The sequence below is a fragment of the Antedon mediterranea genome, chromosome 11, assembly GCF_964355755.1.
Source record: "Antedon mediterranea chromosome 11, ecAntMedi1.1, whole genome shotgun sequence".
Lineage (NCBI taxonomy): Eukaryota > Metazoa > Echinodermata > Crinoidea > Comatulida > Antedonidae > Antedon > Antedon mediterranea.
Window position 1 is genome coordinate 12,837,528 of NC_092680.1, and position 22,304 is coordinate 12,859,831.

The 22,304-nt window shown below is 32.7% G+C and overlaps 1 protein-coding gene and 1 non-coding gene across 3 annotated transcripts in view; one reads left to right on the forward strand and one right to left on the reverse strand.

Annotated features, from left to right (window-relative positions):
* Positions 1-21,940, forward strand: part of LOC140062837 (nuclear receptor-binding protein-like) — a 42,008-nt gene extending 20,068 nt beyond the window's left edge. Inside the window, exons 5-15 of one of the 2 annotated variants that reach the window (XM_072109198.1) lie at positions 1,336-1,430; positions 1,921-2,004; positions 6,390-6,425; positions 11,118-11,275; positions 11,703-11,835; positions 13,682-13,781; positions 15,290-15,340; positions 16,098-16,287; positions 16,794-16,857; positions 17,139-17,194; positions 17,497-21,940. In XM_072109198.1, coding sequence (XP_071965299.1) covers positions 1,336-1,430; positions 1,921-2,004; positions 6,390-6,425; positions 11,118-11,275; positions 11,703-11,835; positions 13,682-13,781; positions 15,290-15,340; positions 16,098-16,287; positions 16,794-16,857; positions 17,139-17,194; positions 17,497-17,580 — 1,051 coding nt within the window. In that variant the 3' untranslated portion in view covers positions 17,581-21,940. The remainder of the gene's footprint in view (positions 1-1,335; positions 1,431-1,920; positions 2,005-6,389; positions 6,426-11,117; positions 11,276-11,702; positions 11,836-13,681; positions 13,782-15,289; positions 15,341-16,097; positions 16,288-16,793; positions 16,858-17,138; positions 17,195-17,496) is intronic. The other variant, XM_072109199.1, reaches the window with a different exon arrangement.
* A 218-nt stretch (positions 21,941-22,158) lies between these two features.
* Positions 22,159-22,230, reverse strand: Trnag-ucc (transfer RNA glycine (anticodon UCC)). Its single transcript has one exon. It is a non-coding gene; the product is annotated as a tRNA-Gly (tRNA).
* Between the last annotated feature and the right edge of the window lie 74 nt (positions 22,231-22,304).

Sequence of the window (22,304 nt, forward strand, 5' to 3'; positions counted from 1 at the left end):
CGAGCCGGTCGAACTCGAGCGAGGAAAACTAAACAACGTGTTCAAAATATGGAACGTACCATTCGCTGATAGGGTGCATTAATGTATTTAACGGAAAACGCCACAACAAACACGCGCGTATTTTAGAGTACAATATTTTACTCACTACAATATTCACCGGATTATAATGGTTGGATCTTTAAAATTTTGAACGGGATTTACGCCTCATGCACCATTTTAAAATGTAGTTCGCACAATTACCATGCACAATACGTTTGTAAACTATGTTTTATCGATTTCAATGTAGATTTAGCTATAATTTAATACCAAAATCCATAATATTTTTCCATAAACGGTGAATCAAAATTGGATTTTTGTCACAAAAATTGACTTTTCGTTACGAAAAACCTATTTAAAGAAGACGATTTTCGTATCAAATTAAAGCTTATTTAAAGCCTGATAACATACAACAAAAATTAATCCGCTAGCTCCAATGGTAATCGTGCGATCGTGTTTTGAAAACTGATGGGGATTTTCCGATGAGGTTTTCAACGCGCGGAAATCGGCTCGACGGGATTTTAGAACCGTTTTAAAATCGCATTTTCTCGGCAACTAATTCATTAATTTTAATTATAAACACACTTATACATAGATTAAAACAAGTACTTTCAAACAATATAAATTTTGTAAGTATTAATTAAGATTGAATACGATTTATTTAACATCAAAGTCATACTACTTTTTCGAATTTCGTCAATATTTCAAAAGTGATACCCCTCTGTGCGCTTTCATTGGGATACCTACTTCTAGGGAGTCACCAGACATGTTATTACATTAGGTTAAATACCTAACTACTGAAAAAAAGTCTTCCTGGTTTTTATGGAAGAATTTTGCCAAATTTTGTATTTGACCATATTAAGGAAAATTCATGTTTTTTCGTCTTGATTTCTGTTACAAATATTTGATTTATGTACAATTAACCAAATATTATATTTAAAATTCATGCCTGTACCTGAGCTTTAAAACAAATCCACCATTTACATTGTCATGAGCCTAAACCGAACTCCCAGAAAACCACCCAAATCTGATACCCATATAAACATGTTTTTTAAACTTTGGTTTGAGAGTTTTCTAATATGTACTGTTTTGCTTGTTGTTTATCTGACATTTATAGATTACTGTACTTTAATTTTGTTTACTGTTCTGATGATGAGAATAGTTTCTCGAAACATGTCACATTTTAAGGCAGTTTGCCTATTCATTAAATGCCTCGCTATAGTTATTTTAACTCGTAAGTTTGGTGGTATTATTCATAATTTTGTAAGAAATAATAATTATTTTGCTTTATTCTTGCAGCTATCTGCACTCTTGTGAGCCTCCAATAACCCACGCAAACCTCACATGTGACGCCATCTTCATTCAGCATAATGGACTTATTAAATTTGGTTCAGGTATTACAGTACAGAAGATATATCAGATTTTCTTCCTCATTATTCGTATTGTCATGTAGACCTTATTAAATCTTTATTTGTTCGTATGGTTTGAAAAATGAAACATAACTAAAAATTCCAATAATTTTAATATGATATATCTTGGAAAATATTATATAATGATTTTATGTGCCAAAAACTTAAATGTCATCTATGTCAGTTAAAAACAAAGTTTATTTTTTCTTATTTAGTTAAAATATATATTTAAATGAAGCTGAAATTATTAAGAAAATGTAAATGCTTTATTCTTTATCTTGTGCAGTCTATTTTGTGCCTAGCTTACCTGGATAAACCAACAATAGTCTTTCTCCTCGAAGAGCGAGATATAACTCGAAAAGTAGAAGTTTTCATTGAATCCCCCTCTTCTCAAATGGTATAGTCCATGAACTATTTTGATATGTAAAGCTATTGTACAACATTGTAGAACTTGTTATTTCATTGTTTGTTACAGTCGCTCCATATACAATACAAAAGCATGTGAAGACGTATCGAGAAGAACAAAAAAACATCTACTACATTGCCCCAGAATACGGAGGTTAGTGACATAAATTATTGTTCTATTTTTATGTGATTATCTATCGTTATTTAATGTTGAAAGTTCATTTGTTTTTCTTTGTTTGTTAACTTTTTAATAGAAGTTGACATTTTCATTGATTTCTATGATCAATTTAACCTTTTTATGGCTTCTTTTATTGATCATTTTATTTCCTGTCCTGATATTGTATTTTATTTATTTTTAACATGGTGTCATGTTTCAGAAGGTATTGAATGAAAAGGTTTATTGAATGCTGAAAGGTTTTACACAAATTGTAGGAACATTTCATAGGAAGATTATCAATAGAGGATTGTTTTTGCTGCATATTGCAAAATATGAAAAACGTGTGTGAAAAACTTTTACTACACTGGTAAAACTACTGGTTACTGTGCTGTTTTATATAATGTTTGTATTAAAAGTTTATTAACCTCTGTGGATGTGGATTTGACATGTTTTGTGAAAACAAAAGGTTTTCTTGATAAACATTATATTATTATTTATCCCCATTCAGCGGATAACTCCTTGTAACTGTCCTGTTTCATTTTTTTTTTTTTTTTCTGTATTATAGTTATCCGCATTCAGTGGATAACTCCTTGTAACTCCTGTTTCATCATCTTTTTTTTTTTAGTTATCCGCATTCAGCGGATAACTCCTTGTAACTGTCCTGTTTCATCATCTTTTTTTTTTTTTCTGTATTATTAGTTATCCGCATTCAGCGGATAACTCCTTGTAACTGTCCTGTTTCATCATCTTTTTTTTTAGTTATCCGCATTCAACGGATAACTCCTTTGTAACTGTCCTGTTTCATCATCTTTTTTTTCTTTTTTTCTGTATTATTGGTTATCCGCAACGAAGTTGCTGATAACCTCTTGTGATTGTACGAAATCATCATCATCTTTTTATTTATTTTCTTTCTTTCTGTATGATTTTTGTGGAACGCTTTTCTCTAAAACTTGCAAACATAACATTTTGTTAACTATCTTAACATTTTGATATTTACGTAACGTCGTCAAGCGAAGCTTTTCATGACGTTTACAATTGCGCAACGTGACTTACGCACGACTTTCTCGTATTTAACATAGGGCAAAAACCAAATAACATTTTAAATTGAAACTTTGCAAAAGTTTAATTTATATTGTGCGCTAACTTTCTGTTATAAAAAATTGCGTGTTTTACACATAGTTACGCGCGCACGCGCATTTAAAATTTCAAAATGCGCAAAATTAATTTCTAATCAACTTTCTACGCGTTTCAATTCCTACGCGTGCGCAAATTTTTACGTGTGCGGTGCGCATGTAGCATTAAAAACATTATTTTTTCGCGTGATTTATGTTTTTCCAGCCTTTTCTAGTAATTTTACCAACTTTTAAACAATTTCGACTTAAAGTTACGTCATACGAGCACGTCGAAGTGGATAATTTGTGCGCGTTTTTGATGAAAAAGTTCAGAAATTTGTCAAAATTATGCCTTTTTTTAAACAGTCGTAATTTCTAAACTGCATGGTCAACTTTTTGTGGATGACATTTTCTGGATGATGAGTTGTAGATATCGGATCATGTATTAATATGGCTAACCGGACATTGTGATGTCATCGTATGGCCACGCCAATATAAAATTTAAGATTTTTATATTTTTTTCATAGCTCATCACATTTAATAGAGCGCATCTCCACTTATCCGTTTTTCATTTTCACCCGATTTTGATATTGTGTAGGTCAATCAACTATCTTCCGCATGAGTTAAAAATAATTGAATTTTATGACGTCATCATGCCTACTAATTTAAATTACGTGTGGCATCAATTTCATCTGTTATAGCTCGTAAGAATAAAATGTAATAATCACGATTAAAACGTTTTCTGGAAGCTATTGGATTGTAGATATGAAATCATGTGAAAATGTTGCCAATCTGATGATGTGACGTCATCATATGGCCAGTTAACTAAAATAAGTCGTATTTTCATTTTTTGCGTAATAGTTCATAACATTTAAAAGAGCGCGCATCAATATTTCACGTTTTTAAATTTCTTCTACACGTTAATATGTTGTTGCTGAGATAATATCCTTCCGAAATTGCTATCTTTGTATTTCATTTTGATGCCGTTGCCATGTTAAAATTTGGAATAAATGGCGGCTCCCGTAATTTCGCCTAATCTACACTGTATGTAATATGTAAACAGATTTTACTGTTTATACCGACTGTAATGGAATGGTATAGCCCAAATCGTTTATTTCCTACCTATTTCTATAATGTAGCAGGCCAAATAAGACTAAGTTATTTTTACAGGATAGAGGGAAGCAAACAATATTTTTCTCGTATCAGAGCCATTCATCGTTGTTAGGAGATATGTGATTTCTATTACATTTTACAGTTTGTTTGTCAGTTGCTCGTCCGGCCTGTAGGTCATAATGCCAACGTGAACACTTCCTTTTGGCCTCAACCTATCCCCTTAATGTTAAAATGTACGTCGTTAAACGTCCATGTTTCCCCACTTGCGCGGCGGATAACCAAACTCGTCAAAGTGACGAGTTTCATGTCTAGTTCTTCTTTCTTTCTGTCATTTTTGTGTCACCTGTATCTCAAAAACTTGTAAATATAACATTTTATAACTTTGTCAACATGTGGGCAATTACGTGAAGTTGTTCACCTCCTATTGTGAATGACGTCAGAAATTCGCAACGTGACTTACGCGAGATTTTATGAATTTCGCGTATTTAACATAGGTCAAAAACCAAATAACATTTTAAATTGAAACTTTGCAAAAGTTTAATTTATATCATGCGCTAACTTTTTGTTGAAAAAAAATTGCGTGTTTTACACAGTTACGCGCGCACGCGCATTTAAAATTTCAAAATGCGCAAAATTAATTTCTAATCAACTTTCTACGCGTTTCATGTCATTTTGAGCATGTCAAAAATTCCCAGTCGCGCGCAAGTTTTTACGCACGCGGTGCGCACGTAGCGTTGAAAACATATTTTTTTCGCATGATTTATGCTTTTTCAGCCTTTTCTAGTACTTTTACCAACTTTTCAACAATTTCGACTTCAAATTACGTCATACGAGCATGTTGAATTGTTCAATTTGTGCGCGTTTATGATGAAAAAGTTCGAAAAACATCAAAATTATGGCTTTTTTTAAACAGTCGTAGTTTCTAAACTAAACGGAGAAAGTTATTTTTATTACATATTCTGGAAGATAAGTATTACTGTAGATATGGAATCATGCATTGATAAGGCGAATCGATCATTGTGACGTCATCGTATGGCCACGCGAATATAAAATATAGGATTTTTGTATCTTTCATCATAGCTCATCACATTTAATAGAGCGCATCTCCAATTATGTGTTTTCCATTTTCACCCTGATTTTTATATTATCTAGGTCAATCAACTATCTTTCGCATGAGTTAAAAATATTTTAATTTTTATGACGTCATCATGTCTAAAAATGAAAATAACGTGGGTCACTTAGGTAATAAAATTATTTTCCTTTGTATTTTTATATAAATTTATTTATAATAAATATACAATATTTGTTATGAGACCCATTTCTGTCAAAATATTGTACCATATAAAATAGCTAAGCACTGTAAGGTATTTAATTGATAGCAGAAAAATACATTTGATGCTGGAAATAGTTATTGTGAAATACTTGTACATAACATTGTATAATTACACTTCTCACTGCCACTCCATCCTTGTTTTATTATCTAATTTGATATTTAATTACAGAAAATGTTATCGTTGCATAGATTAGTTGACAATTAACAGTCATCAAACAGGTAGTTATAATCTAGATCTGGAAAGGTTAAATGTTATGTGGAAAGGTTAAAGTTTATAATACCAATGCAGTATTGCTTATTGGACGATGATATAGATTGTTTAGTTGAGATAATTACTGTATATTCTAATGTGAACCTTGTAGTTTTGATTTTGTTATTTTCTGAAATGTAATGTTAATAAATGAGAAAGACATTAGTAGCATTAATGCTTTATTAACAGTGAAATTGGTTACTTATGATTGATAGTATTATTCTCTGCCTGCCTATACCATGGAGATATAAATTACTGCACACACACCACTATGTACAATTTGTTACCTTTAATCATTATTGTACACGTTGTTTGAGGTCTAAATAGTGTTATTGAAATACCGTAATGAGAGATTAAAATACCATGCTCGAATATTATTATCTATCTCCTCCCCCCCCCCCCCCCCAAAAAAAAAAGAATAATTTTCATCGGATCTTGAACAATTTTATTTCATACTCATAGTCTATATTGGTCAATTATAAGCATATTTCATCATTTCTATTCCTAAACTTTGATTTTAAATTAGGAAGGCTTACAAAATGATGAAATGTTGTTATATTTTTTTGTTTATAAGAAACATGGGATAGTCACTGTGGCCTATGCTGCAACTGTAAGTAAACTTGGTAGTAGTACATGATTCATTAACTTCTGTTTTTGATGATATCTTGTCTTAAAATCTGTTTTAATTTGTGAGGAACACACTGGGCAAACAAATTTAACAAAAGATTATCATTTCATATTCGCATTAAACAGATCTTAACATTCCAGCAAACTAAAGCACTGTCTACACTATCAATCTTTGTGTGACAAAATAATGGGATGTGCCCATATATGGACAAGATGTCATATCACTACTAAAAAAAAGCATATCACTACCATATTTGGGCACATCACACATTTGTTGTCAAACTACAGTAGTTTGATAGTGTAGACAGAGCCTAAACAGTTTTTATAGCTTTCAGTTTGGGGTAGTTTTGGGAGCTTTCACAATTCACATTCACTCCAATGATTCTATTATTTGATAATGTTCCTAAAGCTCTGTCTACACTATCAAACTTTATGTGACAAAACAAATCTGGTGTGTCCATATACTGTATGGTAGTGATAAGCCCAAATATGGTAGTAGTGATATGACATCATCATGTCCATATATGGGCACACAGAGCTTTATATTGTGACATCAGACAAATTTCTCTACACATTTACATGCGCTAGATTTGTTTGCTCCATCTGTGTATACCACCAGCCAATCCTCCCGTTGTGATGTCAAAGTACAATTTGATGATTTGCATTTCTAACTAAACTGCATGATCACAACTTACAATAACATTAATATTTATTTTACTTTTATCAATATATAGTATATTGGTATACATATTGTTATGTGAATTTTACAGTACCTTTGTTTATTAATGTATAACTTTCAAGATTATTGTAGTATTGTTTCTACTTGTATTCATGTCGTCTATTATGTGCTGGATAAAGGTGGCTGCAGACCTTTAAAGCCTTCCAATTCAACCTAAAGCTTCTTTATGACATTCCATCCAGTGGCCTAATTTCACCAGAGTACCCACCCAAGAAACGGGGATTCATGTCGTCCATTACGTACAGTAACTAATGACTCCATCGTAGTCATTATACGATTAGTTATTAATTTATTTAAATTTAATTAAAGTGGTTATCATTTAAAATTATTAGCATTAATCGTTAGTTAATATACAAAACACTGTCTACATTGGCCGATCCAAAATTGTTAAAGTTTAGGATTGTATAGTAAAAAATGAAAGGCTTATGGTAACAATATTAATATAGATTTTTCTGAAACTCGTGTTTTACAATTAATCATTGTTGTCCATTTGAAGCATCTATTTTTCTAATGGCTTATAAACTGTTTACTTTGTTAATTGACATTTTTATAGATAGATTATAAATAGACTTTCCCTGACTCTGAAATAAACAAGATAAATCAACTAGAAACATCCCTATTGTCAAATGTAAACATACTAATGAAAGTGATTTTGTTTTTCATGAGCTCTTTACAATTTAGTTTATCATGTACTTTAAATATCCAAGGCACTCTAGCTGCCCCACCCCCCACCTTTCTAAGTTGTGAAAATTGCATTGCAAATGACAGGACATTATTATATGGTTCAACATTTTACAATTTTTAGGGCGCCTGACGAATAGTTAATTGTTACTTTTTAATTAGTATACAAAAATGAAATGTTAAATATTTGACATAAAATAAGATATATTTGCAATCTTGTTTGTGCCATTTAACTTCATAGTTATTTAAAAACTTGAGTTGTACTGACGAGATCTAATAAGATCAAAATATTACTACTGTAGATTGGATATACTGATTATTCCATTATTTCAGATACACAATGTTATTATTATATTTTGTTCTGTTGTTGTTGTACAATATTCAAACCATATTTCCTTGTTATATAATATTCTGTATGCATTTCTTACTGTAACACACTTGGATATACAGTACCTTGGCTTGATACTGTTGATATGAGATTTTTAACTGCTTGTGCTTGTGCTTGTTCTGAGCATGTTATTGACACTATACTCTTGAAATGGATGAAGTGATCTGAAATTATTTGAATGTTATTTGAATGTTAAAAAGCACATCAGTATAACAGTTTTGTCAAAAGTTTCCCGAAAAATATGACGTACCAAATCCTAGTTTATATAGATGTATGAAATCTAAATACCAATAGATATATCCTTTACTTACTACTACTGGGAAAGTGTTATATTTATTGCGACAATTTTAATTCTGTATGCACATATATATATGTATTTTATGTATGGTTAATGTATATAAAAGTAATAGTTATTTCTGAATTTGTAAAAGCATTTACTATTTCTATTTCTTTCTCCTTGCATCATTTTTATTAGCATGTTTTTTTTTCTGTTGTTTACATTTTGCTACTTTTTACTGTATTATTTACAGTAAGTCCAATTTCAATATTGGAAACAATCTCAATATTTCCCTTGATCTTATGTTGACCTTTCAACTGACTAGTAGCGCAATAATTAGTTTTCCAGATTTGTTTTTTTAAAATATTATACCATAAAGTAGTTGTTGTTTAAGTTTCCTAAACTATTGCAATAAACATGATACTAGGTATTAAGCGTGTTTGATTTGATGAAAAGAGTTACCAAACGGCGACTATGGAATGATGTTGACGGGGCACCGAGTCTCCATGATGACATCTGAATTTATCTTCAGTTGAAAAGAAAGATTTTAGATGTATTACAACATCGCGGTTACAATGTGTTGAATTAATTGATGTTAGGAAACGATTTAGTACCAAGCAAATTATTTAAAAATAATTTGCTTGGTACTATACACTAGAGTTCATTAAATAATTGCAATAATATATTGTATAATTAAACATAAATTTATCTTTTTATATTACTGTATATATAATACTAGCAATTATACCGCCAGGGCGGGTTTCAAAATTAGTTTAAAGCCTTCTCAGTACATAACACCCGACGCCAGTATCTCCGTATACGCACCAACCTCCACCCCTTAATACACCCCACACTCTTTACAGTGAAGGACAAATTCAAATAAACTTTAGCTTCAAATTGAGAGGGCATACATAGCTATGATAGGCCTATGGCTTAAGTACGTTGTAAACTGTGTTAAATGATTAGGTGTCATATGGGCTGATAATTAAAATATATAATGTTGATACTGCGGCCTACATCCCCACCCCAAAATCCCAGCCGTTTCCCAGGAATAATTAAATACTGTAACATTTTCCATCCACAATTCTGGTCAATTTGATAGCCTACTATTCCTAGCTCCCCTGAACCCCAACACCCTATCTCCACTACTCTTAGCCTAAGCAAAATCCCCACTATCCCCTGAACCCCAACACCCTATCTCCACTACTCCTAGCCTAAGCAAAATCCCCACTATCCCCTGAACCCCAACTCCCAAACCGTATCTCAAACTCCCAAACTGTATCTCCCAACACCCCTCTCCCAACACCCCTCTCCCAACACCCCTCTCCCACAATGGGTGTTTTTTCACACAGGAATGGATGTCTGTAATGAGACCATCCAAGAGACCGATATATAGCTGGATATGGGTACTTTGATAAATGTGGAAATGAATAGGTGTCATATTGGTTAATGAATAAAATAATGTATATCTATCTATAATTCCCCAAACATCTTGCTGAGGATAATTCAAATACTGTAAAACTTTTGTAGTATAATTTTACAATTCGATAGCCTACAACCCCGAGCCCTAGCAAAAATGAAATCACAAACCAACACACCAACCCTCCCCTCCCCCCCCCCCTCCCACAAAAAATTTTTTTTAATGTAGTTTAAAACCTTCCGGGTACAATTGCCATCATTTTGATACCCCATATGTATGGTTACATGCAGAAACATAAATTTGTATAACGAACAAACATCGAAAGTGGGGATTTTGACCACATTTTGGTCCCTAACTTGGATCCTAGGTGGCGGATGATGTTCAAATATAGCTTAGAACATTCCCGGTACAATTGCGGTCATTTTGATACCCCATATGTAAGATTACGTGCAGTAACAAAAATTTGTATAACGAACAAACAAACAAACAAACAAACAGACAGACAGACGTACAAACTCTCTCACTTATAATATAGATATTCATTATACTTAATTTAAAACATTTCTTTTCCAACAAGTTTATGGAACATAATTCCGATGTTACAACACTAATAATTTGATAATGGTTTCATTCTAAGACCTTTATATTTGTAATGTAATGTAATAAATACTTAATTTAGCCATGGAAATCAAAATGAATTAGCTACATAAAACCACCCGGACCTGTGTTGGCTGTAATATTAAAACATGTATTTGTTCGTTTCATATAAAAAAAAAATAGTAGTGTATCATAGAGTGGGTCTACTCTATTTTTTCCATAGTATTTTTAGTCTCTGTGATTAACAACTTATGCAAATGATTTTTATTATTTTATCTAAATTTTAATTTTATCTAATGTATGATGATTGTGAATGTTTTGTTTGTTTTACCGTATTCCTGTCGATGAAAACAATTTTTCCATGCATATATTTTTATGTATGAAACAAATAAAAAAAAATTTGATTTGATTCCAATGATATATAATAATAGCCGAAGGCTGGATGTCAAACTACTATGTTATCGCAGTTCAAAAAGTGATTCCGTTGGAATCACTTTTCAGTCTGGACGCCCTCTAGCCTTCGGCTTATTACATCTCTCTGTTTGATTCTAAATTATTTGTTTGTAATTTCAGATCCAACGCAGGTCACCACTGCTGTGGACATATATTCATTCGGTATCTGTGCCCTTGAAATGGCCGTGCTTGAGATCCAAGGCAATGGTGACTCTAATAGAATCTCAAAAGAAGCTATTACAGCTGCACTTAATTCAATAGAAGATCCATTACAAAAGGTACTCCACTAAACACAAAACACTTTATTATCATGATAAACTACAGTATTTGATATGTTTTGTCCTTTTTATGATTTTTTTTTATAAATTTTTATTGAATATTGTAAATACAGTATTGTTGGCCTTTCGGCTAGTGTACTGTATTCTTATGGAAATAAACAAACAATAATTTAATTACAATAAGTTATTACAGTATATATTTAATATAACAAAGATTTAATTAAACTAAATTATTATTATATATTTAATATAAACAAACATAAGTGTATTTTTGCCTTTTAATTGGTTGATTTTGTAATAAGATTCTCCTTTTTTTTATGATTGAAGGAGTATTGCATGGTCAGCTTTTGTAAATATAGAAGGCTGCATTAATTTGTTATACAGTACTGTTTATTTAAAAATTTTAAATTTATTTATTTATTTTAAGGATTTTATTGAGAAATGTCTAGAAGAGGATCCAAAGAAGAGAATAACAGCTAGAGAACTGTTACTGCATAAAGTGCTATTTGAAGTTCACTCACTTAAACTATTGGCAGCTCATAGTGTTGTCCAATGTGAACGTAAGATATAGTTTTTATAGTAGAATAAAAAAATAAATAAAATAAAAAAAAAAGGGAAAAAGGAAAAAGGTGGCAGACATCCACCTGGAAAAAGGTGGCAGACATCCACTTGGAAAAAGGTGGCTGCAGACATCCACCTGGAAAAAGGTGACTGCAGACATCCACCTGGACAAAGGTTGCTGCAGGCATCAACCTGGATAAACTACACTCCCAAAGACTTAACAACTTGTAGAGCATCTTGTGTATATGTGTGTGTTGTGAACAGGATTACCACCTTTAAAAAGGTGGTAATCCTTATGGTTATCCTTGGCAATTTGCCTAAATATATAACAACAAAAGCCTTCCACTCAACCTAAAGCTAGCTTTATGACATTCCATCCAGTAGCCTAATTTCACCAGAGCACCCACCCAAGAAACCTGGATACCTTAAGTACTTAACTTGTTTAACACCCTACAGTACCTTCTCTATCTACCTCCCAAGATTTAAAAGTTTTATCACATAATAAATGGAGCTGTACCTCCCAAGATTTAAAAAAAAAAATTAAAAGCAAAGATATCAACAAACATATTTTTATTAAAACATTTATTAAAACCCTTCTCAATTCACTATAGCCTCCTTTGGTGTGTTTGTTATAAAATTAGTTCCCACCATTTCCTGTACTCTAAATGTACAGCTATTCAGCTTTAAACTTTATGTGACAAAAAAATGTGATGTATCCAAATATGGTAGTGATATGACACCATCGTATCCATATATGGGCACATCACATTTTTTTGTCACATAAAGTTTGATAGTGTCGACAGGGCTTTAGAGCAAGCCATAATGATAGTATTATGTTGATATGTAACAGTAACAGTCTTGATGGCGTGACATTATGATTTATACCAAGTCTATCCAGAGCTCAAGATAATCGTGTCATTATTATTCATACATTCATTTCATCTTCATATACAATATTGATTATTGATTTTTACATTTAAAAAGAACAGTTCAATTTATTCAAAAGCCTTTCCTTTGATCACGCAAACTTTAAATGGCGACAAGTTGAGTAAAATCTAATTACAAAATGTGTATAAATCATATTTATCTTTTACCAGAATGACATCAACATGATAGCATATCTGCGGCCATGTCATTACTTAGTTTAGTAGGATTTTAAGAATAGTATTTCAAGTATCCTGTTGTTTAATCTTCTTTTATGACTTTAAAAATTCTATATAATTACTACTGTAGTTTTATCACATAATAAATGGAGCTGTACCTTGGTGGTTAAACATGCTTGCCTTCCAATCCGATGGTTCAGTGTTCAATTCTTACCTAGTGCCAAGGTTATATTTAATAATATGAAATTATTTAATTTTATAGTTAGTAAGTGTATCCTTGTTTCATTTTATTTCATTGTAATTGTTTTATTATCTGTTTTGATAGTAATTAAGGTCTTTTTACATTTATGTTTGTTGGTGTTTTCCTTTAAACACGGTCTTACTGAAAAACAACTTTCAGTTGAGTTAAGTATCCGTGATTAAATAAAGCTTATTATTATTATATTAACTCGCGACTCTTTGAACTTCACTCCCTAAGCCTTAAATGAGACTTACTTTTAATAAGCATGATCAATTATAAAATAGTTTATCCATCCTTTAATTGGATATTGCTGTAAAGCTGATCAATGTTACTAACATTGTATTGCTTCAAAGATATTAACATCATTTTTTGTTGTAGTTTTTGTTCATTTGAAGGGTTTGCAAGGTTTATGCTTAGCCTTCTTAATATTTGACTTATCTACCAAATGAAATGTACTGTGCTTAATGCAGTATTTTAGTTTTCTTATTGTTTATTTTGTAGAAATACCAGAAAATTTGGAAGAACTAAATGCAAACCAAGATCCAGAGGCGGTGTTAGCGACGATATCCCACGCTGATGGCAGGGAACCTGTACATATAAGGTAAGCAGTGATAACCCATGCTGATGGCAGGGAAACTGTACATATAAGGTAAGCAATGATATCCCACGCTGATGGCAGGGAACCTGTACATATATGGTAAGCAATGATATCCTACGCTGATGGCAGGGAACCTGTACATATAAGGTAAGCAGTGATAACCCATGCTGATGGCAGGGAAACTGTACATATAAGGTAAGCAATGATATCCCACGCTGATGGCAGGGAACCTGTACATATATGGTAAGCAATGATATCCTACGCTGATGGTAGGGAACCTGTACATATAAGGTAAGCAATGATAACCCATGCTGAGGGTAGGGAACCTGTACATATAAGGTAAGCAATGATATCCTACGCTGATGGTAGGGAACCTGTACATATAAGGTAAGCAATGATATCCTACGCTGATGGTAGGGAACCTGTACATATAAGGTAAGCAATGATATCCTACGCTGATGGCAGGGAACCTGTACATATAAGGTAAGCAGTGATAACCCACGCTGATGGTAGGGAACCTGTACATATAAGGTAAGCAGTGATAACCCATGCTGATGGCAGAGAACCTGTACATATAAGGTAAGCAATGATATCCCACGCTGATGGCAGGGAACCTGTACATATAAGGTGAGCAATGATATCCTACGCTGATGGTAGGGAACCTGTACATATAAGGTAAGCAATGATATCCTACGCTGATGGTAGGGAACCTGTACATATAAGGTAAGCAATGATATCCTACGCTGATGGTAGGGAACCTGTACATATAAGGTAAGCAATGATAACCCATGCTGAGGGTAGGGAACCTGTACATATAAGGTAAGCAATGATAACCCATGCTGAGGGTAGGGAACCTGTACATATAAGGTAAGCAATGATATCCCACGCTGATGGTAGGGAACCTGTACATATAAGGTAAGCAATGATATCCTACGCTGAGGGTAGGGAACCTGTACATATAAGGTAAGCAATGATAACCCATGCTGAGGGTAGGCAACCTGTACATATAAGGTAAGCAATGATAACCCATGCTGAGGGTAGGGAACCTGTACATATAAGGTAAGCAATGATATCCCACGCTGATGGTAGGGAACCTGTACATATAAGGTAAGCAATGATAACCCATGCTGAGGGTAGGGAACCTGTACATATAAGGTAAGCAATGATAACCCATGCTGAGGGTAGGGAACCTGTACATATAAGGTAAGCAATGATATCCCACGCTGAGGGTAGGGAACCTGTACATATAAGGTAAGCAATGATAACCCATGCTGATGGTAGGGAACCTGTACATATAAGGTAAGCAATGATATCCCACGCTGATGGCAGGCAACCTGTACATATAAGGTACTACAGTACATTTATTTAACTTGTTTATTTTTAAAGCCCCATTTTTATTTCAAAGTGAACTGTACTTTATCTTGAAAATTAGAATATTTCAAAAGTAATAAAACATGAGCAACAGTTGAAAGAAATTCTAAACTTATTTTCATAATTTTTTTATTTTACAGAATATCTAATGTTCCATCTCTAGAATTGGAAAAGTTTCTTGAAGATGTCAAGTGAGTGTGTGTTTTTCTTTTTGACATGATAATGTGTTAACTTATAAATAGAGACTTTTAAAGCAAAGCTTATATAACATTATTTTATGAGGTTGGTCCATCCATAAAGTTGATCATTAGGAACCCTCACAAAAATACAATATGACTATAAACATGCAACAATTAAAAATTAAAGTTATAATAAATAAATAATTAGAATTTATAAAGATTAACAAAAAGAAATAATGCACAAAATAATTAGAATAAAAACGGTTATCAATTAAAACAATGACAAGGACAAATGTAAGGCCCTCGCTAAATCAGATTGCTTCACTGTTCTGGATTCTGCAGATTCCGCTTTCAAACTTAAGGTCAAGGAAGCCCTCCACATCACGTGGAGTAAATATTCCTTGAACAAACAAATCTATAACATAGGCGTAATGCTTGCCATATGATTGTTTGTTGCCTAGGTTCCTTGTTGTTTTATTATGCTAATTACTCTCTTATTTACATACAACCTGTCCTATTGGTATATAAGTACTCTAGGCGTTGTTTTCTGTTCTTCTGATGATGAGAATAGTTTCTCGAAACATGTCACATTTTAAGGCAGTTTGCCTATTCATTAAATGTTTTGCTATATTATTATTAAATTGGCCATCTTGGAGAGAAAAGACAGGAGATAGGAAGCATGACTCCTTATAAGGCCTTCATAGACTAACAGAAATCCAATTGCTTACCAATTAAGTGTCTAATAAAATACTTTATGCTTGTATTTCAGAAATGGTATTTACCCATTGACATCATTCAGAATGTCACACACACAGTTATCGCAACCTCGTCCCCAATCACCAGAGATGGCAGAGTCTGTGAAAAGCACTACCCCAGAACCTGTAGATATTGAAAGTCGACTCATTAGTTCCATGATTTGTACACTTAAACTGACAGAGTCAGGAACTGGCAATTACCATGTAAGTTGTCTGAGACATTTTAAAAATTAAGATTAACTTTTGTACTTTCAACTTGTTTGTACATTGTCTGATGAAACAATTATGATGATTTTTTTTCTCCAATTTATTCTTCAAATCATCTCCTTTCACATAATTCTAAAGATTCCATTGGATAGAGTTAAAGAGGCAATTTTGTCAAGGCATGCTTTAATAAAAAGAAATCTTAATAATGTGAGTCCCTGTAAAAAGTAATGATAAATCTTAAAACAGTACAGCAAACTCTCCGAATACTGGACTACCCCAAAACCACACTTTCGTGAGGTTCAAAAGGTCCCAAATTTGTTTTTACTATTAAAAACACATTCCAAATACCGGACATATCAGGCCAAAGTTGTTGGGTATTTGGAGACTTGACTGTATTATTAATAAAAAGATGGTTCTATATATTTTAGAAATGAAGTAGATATAGTTTGAAAATCCTTATTGGTGGTATTTTTTGGATAAAAAATAAATGTATATTGTTACAGATGGAGTTGGCTTTGAAAATGGATGATAAAATGAATAGAGAATTGAGTTGTGAGGTTCAAAGTGGTATGTACTTTAGTATTAATTCATCAATTTCTCCCAGATTATACTGATTAACTTGGTTGCTATGAAACCAATGGATAAAATTGTTCAATTTTTGGCGTCATCTTAAAGTGCAGACCATTTACTGGCATTAAACGCATTTCAAAGAGAATTCTAAAATACTCGGCGGCTCTTTAAATGCTGATAACAATGTATTAAACGGTAAAATGGAACGGTCAATTGATAGAGTGAAAAAATAGTTTACTTGACCTAGAAATAGAAAACACTGTACTTCTTCATTACAGATGAAAGTCCTATTACTCTAGCAACAGAATTAGTGGACTTTGGCTTCATCAGTGTGGTAAGTTTAGATTTTGAAAAATAATTATTCAAATTTAAGTATTGAAAATAGTTTAAATGTGAAGTAAAAATTAATTATATTCATTTATGTCACCGGAAGGGATCGCAAAAGCCCAGACAAAAAAAAATCCAGTTTGGATTGTGTAATTTATTGAAGAACAAAACGGATTATAAATTTAACCAAATGGGGCAGCCGTACTTATGACAATAAATTTAATAAAACTTGAAACTTTACATGGAAGTGAGCATTAGACATCTAAACACTTAAATAAATAAATTAAAAAAAATCTCTTTCATTTTCAGGATGACAAGGAAAAGGTAGCTAACAAAATTGAGATTGAAATCAACAAAATATCTACAAATTCTGCAGTCATGGTAACCACATAACAGAGGCTGTTACTATTCGCCGATTGTCACACAATGCACTCCAAATGTAACCAATCACCAAAGGCTAGCTAGCTACTGTAACTATATATATACGAGCTGGAATCGTCTTCGTTAGGTGTTAAGCAACGCTTGAAAGGCATTTTTTTAAATATTTAATACTGTAATTACCGTCTTAATGTTGGTATAAACACACTCCAAAATGTGTGGGTATTGGTTTGTGAGAATGTAGGCCTCTTCACTACAGTTTGGCTCTTGTAAAGCCCTATACTTCAGTCCCACATTTTGACACACCTTCAGTTTGGTCCTAGGGTGTAAGGTTTTCGGCTTAATATTCTACTATAGTCAATATATTAAAAGTGAACTGTAATAAGAAAATACAAATTTAATGTAGAAAATTAATTCAAGAGTTACAAGTTAATTAAGCACTTTTTTTGAAAACCAAACAAGAACTTTGAAGTGTGTATTCTTTAAAATGGCAGAAGTACAAGTATATAAGGAACCATGTCAAAATTCTACTGCAGTAACTGCATATACTCTTACAAACTAGTTTGTGCAATTATTTAAAAACATTTCTAAGTAATCGCACACACTGATGCAGCAACTGCCTCATAAACTTTACATTTAAAACAAATTAAAATCATATGTTACTACAGTAAAACATGTAGTTACTGCAGTAACTGCTGTAGAACAATTTTGACATGATCTCTAAGTTTTCCAATATAACAAACGTTAATCAGTCGGTATATTTTTTTATTTGCGTAAAATATGTTTTTTTATATAAAACGAGGACCATAATTGAATGTATTTCAATGCAATAGCTTATCACCAATACATAATATTTGAAATCCGAAAATTTACTGGACATTTATAACAATATATTATGATCTAGGCTTATTGTTGTACATAAAACATTTTCAACAAGTAAACCCGGCCTGCATCAATGAGGCTAAAACTTTAAAATACAGTGATACTGGAACTGACGATACTGAAAACGTTGAGCCTACCCAAACTAGGCCTGCCAAGTCCACCTCTTCATCATTTTATTCTTGAGTCGTGTCATAAGCCAGTGTCTGAGCAACATCATTATCTTCTTGAGTTGTGTCACAATCAGTGTCGGAGCAACATCATTATCTTCTTGAGTTGTGTCATAAGCCAGTGTCCTAGCAACATCATTATCTTCTCGAGTTGTGTCACAATCCGTGTCGGAGCAACATCATTATCTTCTTGAGTTGTGTCAAAAGCCAGTGTCCTAGCAACATCATTATCTTCTCGAGTTGTGTCACAAGCCAGTGTCGGAGCAACATCATTATCTTCTCGAGTTGTGTCATAAGCCAGTGTTGGAGCAACATCATTATCTTCTCGAGTTGTGTCATAAGCCAAGGTGGGATTATCTTCTTTATCTGGTTTTTCATCAGTTTCATCCGCATACCTCTGAGTGGCTTCCGCAGCTAGGCCTTCCACTTCTCCCTCTTCATCAGTCTCTTCATCACCATACCTCTGAGTGGCTGCTTCAGCCGCATAAGCCTGGGTGCTGTAGCTAGGCTTGCTAAGTCCAACTCTTCATCAGTCTCTTTAACATCACCATACCTCTGAGTGGCTGCATCAGACGCATAAGCCTGGGTTGGTGCTGTAGCTAGGCCTTCCACTTCTCCCTCTTCATCAGTCTCTCACCATACCTCTGAGTGGCTGCTTCAGCTGGTACAGTAACTATGTCTTTATCTGTTTCTTTTTGAGTGGCTGCTTCAGTTATTGTGTAAAGCTACAGCAGCCACCCAGGCTTATGCGGCTGAAGCAGCCACTCAGAGGTATTGTGATGTTGAAGAGGGAGACTTGTATAATGGTGAATATTTTAAAGAGAGTAACTTCAGCTAAGGTTGTATATAAAAATAAAATGGTTATTAAAGAAAGTGCTGCAAGTAGTAGATAAATGATTGACCTTATTAATTTTTGTCAATAATATTATTTTTTTAAACCTTGTACAAAATTGGGTTATGTTAACAAATGTAATGTTTGTCTAATAATATTAAAGATGTATTGTCCCCCTGAAAAAATATTTCTTAACAGTTGAATATGCCATTTTCACCAAAAATGGGATCGAAAAAAAATGTATTTACCTGAATAAACTACAATTTAAAGCAAACAAATTTGTCAAATTGTCTGCCAACCAATGGGTTTTTGGTTGAATCTAACCATTTATTTTGTCATTTTATATGTGAAAACTTTATTAAAACTACAAAATAACATATTTAAAGTCTCATTTAATTAATCTTCATTTTTCATGTTTTTGGGGGACAATACATCTTTAACATAATGGTCACTATCAATCAATATAGATATGTTTGATTTTGTATTAATGTATTTGAAGGCCACTATAATCGACAATATCACGATTAAAATACTTTGTCATAATTTGTGGACATTCTAAATCGGTGCAAGTATGAGATACTATCTAGATTATTGCATTGAGAATCAGACAAGTATATTGTCACTATTCTTGTAGATATTTGTTATGGTAGAGATACAAATGTGATACCAGTTGTTTTAAAACTGATACCTGTTGTGCTTGGTTCCCACTAGAGACGCAACGCAAGGACGTAACGCAACATAAGTAACTTGACCAATCACAAGCGATGGATTATTCAAACTGTCGCTTGTCATTGGATAACAGGCTTACGTTGCGTTACGTCTCAGTGGGAACCAAGCTTTACGCTGTGGTGTCAAATACAAACTACATATTACTTTATGTCTAAAGCTAAGTATGTCCAAATACAATTCACTGTAAAGCTTACTTAAGAAAAAAGGTTACGCTGTGATTGGCTTAATGTTTGACTAACCTATTATACACATTTAAATGTCCATAATATTTGTTGTAAAATTTAATTCACTTTAATGGTGCAGACGATTTATTGTGTGTCTCTAGTACACAATTCCCCTGTATCAACATGTTGAATGCACTTGAATACACTGCTTGTTGAATATGTTTTAGGTAATTCAAAGCTTCATTGAAACTATGGAACTTAATGTCTGTACAATTTTGAACACTGACTGTATGTCTGTATGTCCCAAATTGTTGTACTGTGCGTTATTTCTCCAATTAGAAATTGGTGTATTCAATTGGGTAAATGTTAGTGGTTGGCTACCTATTCCAGAGTCCTGGGCTCAAATCCTGTCATGTGATTTTTTTCTCATGAAACATTTTTTTGTCTGTAGAGATCTTGTATTTGTTTGTTGAAAAGGATAGTGAGAATTAACTTAGGTTATCCTTTGGAAAGGAAAATTCTCAGTTCTAGTACAATTGTTTGTTTAAATGGTAACTTTAGTTATACATAAAAACATGTACATTCAATGTAAATTTCTTAATCAAATACAACAAATGACAAACTTAATAATTTTTAAAATGATGAATGTTTTAATTTCACAAGAAGCCTACTGTGGAACACCCCTATTAAGGGGACATTTCATATTTAACGAAGGAGGGGAAATAATGTAGTAGTTTTGTAACACTATGGCCAACCAATATTCCTGGAGGCACACCCATTAAGGGGATGCTTTGGACGCCTAAAGGTTTTCCTTATTGGGTTTACAGTTAGTGTACAGTAGTGTGTATGATAATGGGTTAAATCATCATTATCCTCTTTTCACACTTCTAAAGTTCTGTCTACACTATCAAACTAGTTTGAAAAAAAAAAGTGTGATGTGCACAAATATGGTAGTGATATGCCCAAATATGGTAGTGATATGACATCATCATGTCCATTTATGGGCACATACAGTTTTTGTGAAATAAGTTTGATAGTGTAGGCAGAGCTTTATGACATTATTTAAATTGTTTACCAGCAACCTGTTCTGTTTCATATTACCAGGGAAGAGTTAAATTTAACTCTTCCCTGATATAACACACTTTCTAAACACTTTTCAATAGTTTGTATGTAACTATTATTAGCAATATATCTGATGGCATACTGTTAGTGTAAGTGATTATTATTTTATATTTCAATCTTCCATTCATTATTATGTTACCTCAATAAAATTAATAAACTGAAATCAGTTGAAATGCTTAAATATTTTATGAATTTGACTTGAGATTAATTAGTATTTAGCAATTTTTGTAAATAGTTCATAAGAAAATAAGAAACAGTTTTGGAATACAAAACCTCGCCACAGCTCTAGTCACTTAATGATATCCCCATAATTTATGCTAAGATCAGAATAATATCAGAGATTATCCCAGGCTCGGTTAAGTCTTATAAGCAGAATTTATGTCGAGAGAAATTGGTATATTGTTATTTTATAATGTTATAATTAAGATTTGTTTAATTTCAAACCAAATTTCATTTAAAATAAAGTCTGTCCTGCAAATAACACAACATTGCTTCTTTTTTTAGTGCCTCAAATTCTACATAAAAGTGTCTATTAATAATAATTAATGTGTGGCACACTTTGATGATAAAGGTGCATCCAAATAATAACTTAAAGGAAACAAAATAAATCTCTATTAAAATATTACAATGGGTATATAAAATATTTTCATATGTAATTTCATTGACTAAAACAAAATGCAATATAAAAAAAAATTGGTGCGTCGGCCGGGAATCGAACCCGGGACAATTGCTTGGAAGGCAACTATGTTAACCACTACACCACCGACGCCCATGTTTTAGTCAGGTAGAAATGATTGTATTTAAAAGATATACCAAAGGTAAGCATTTTAACACAATATTTTT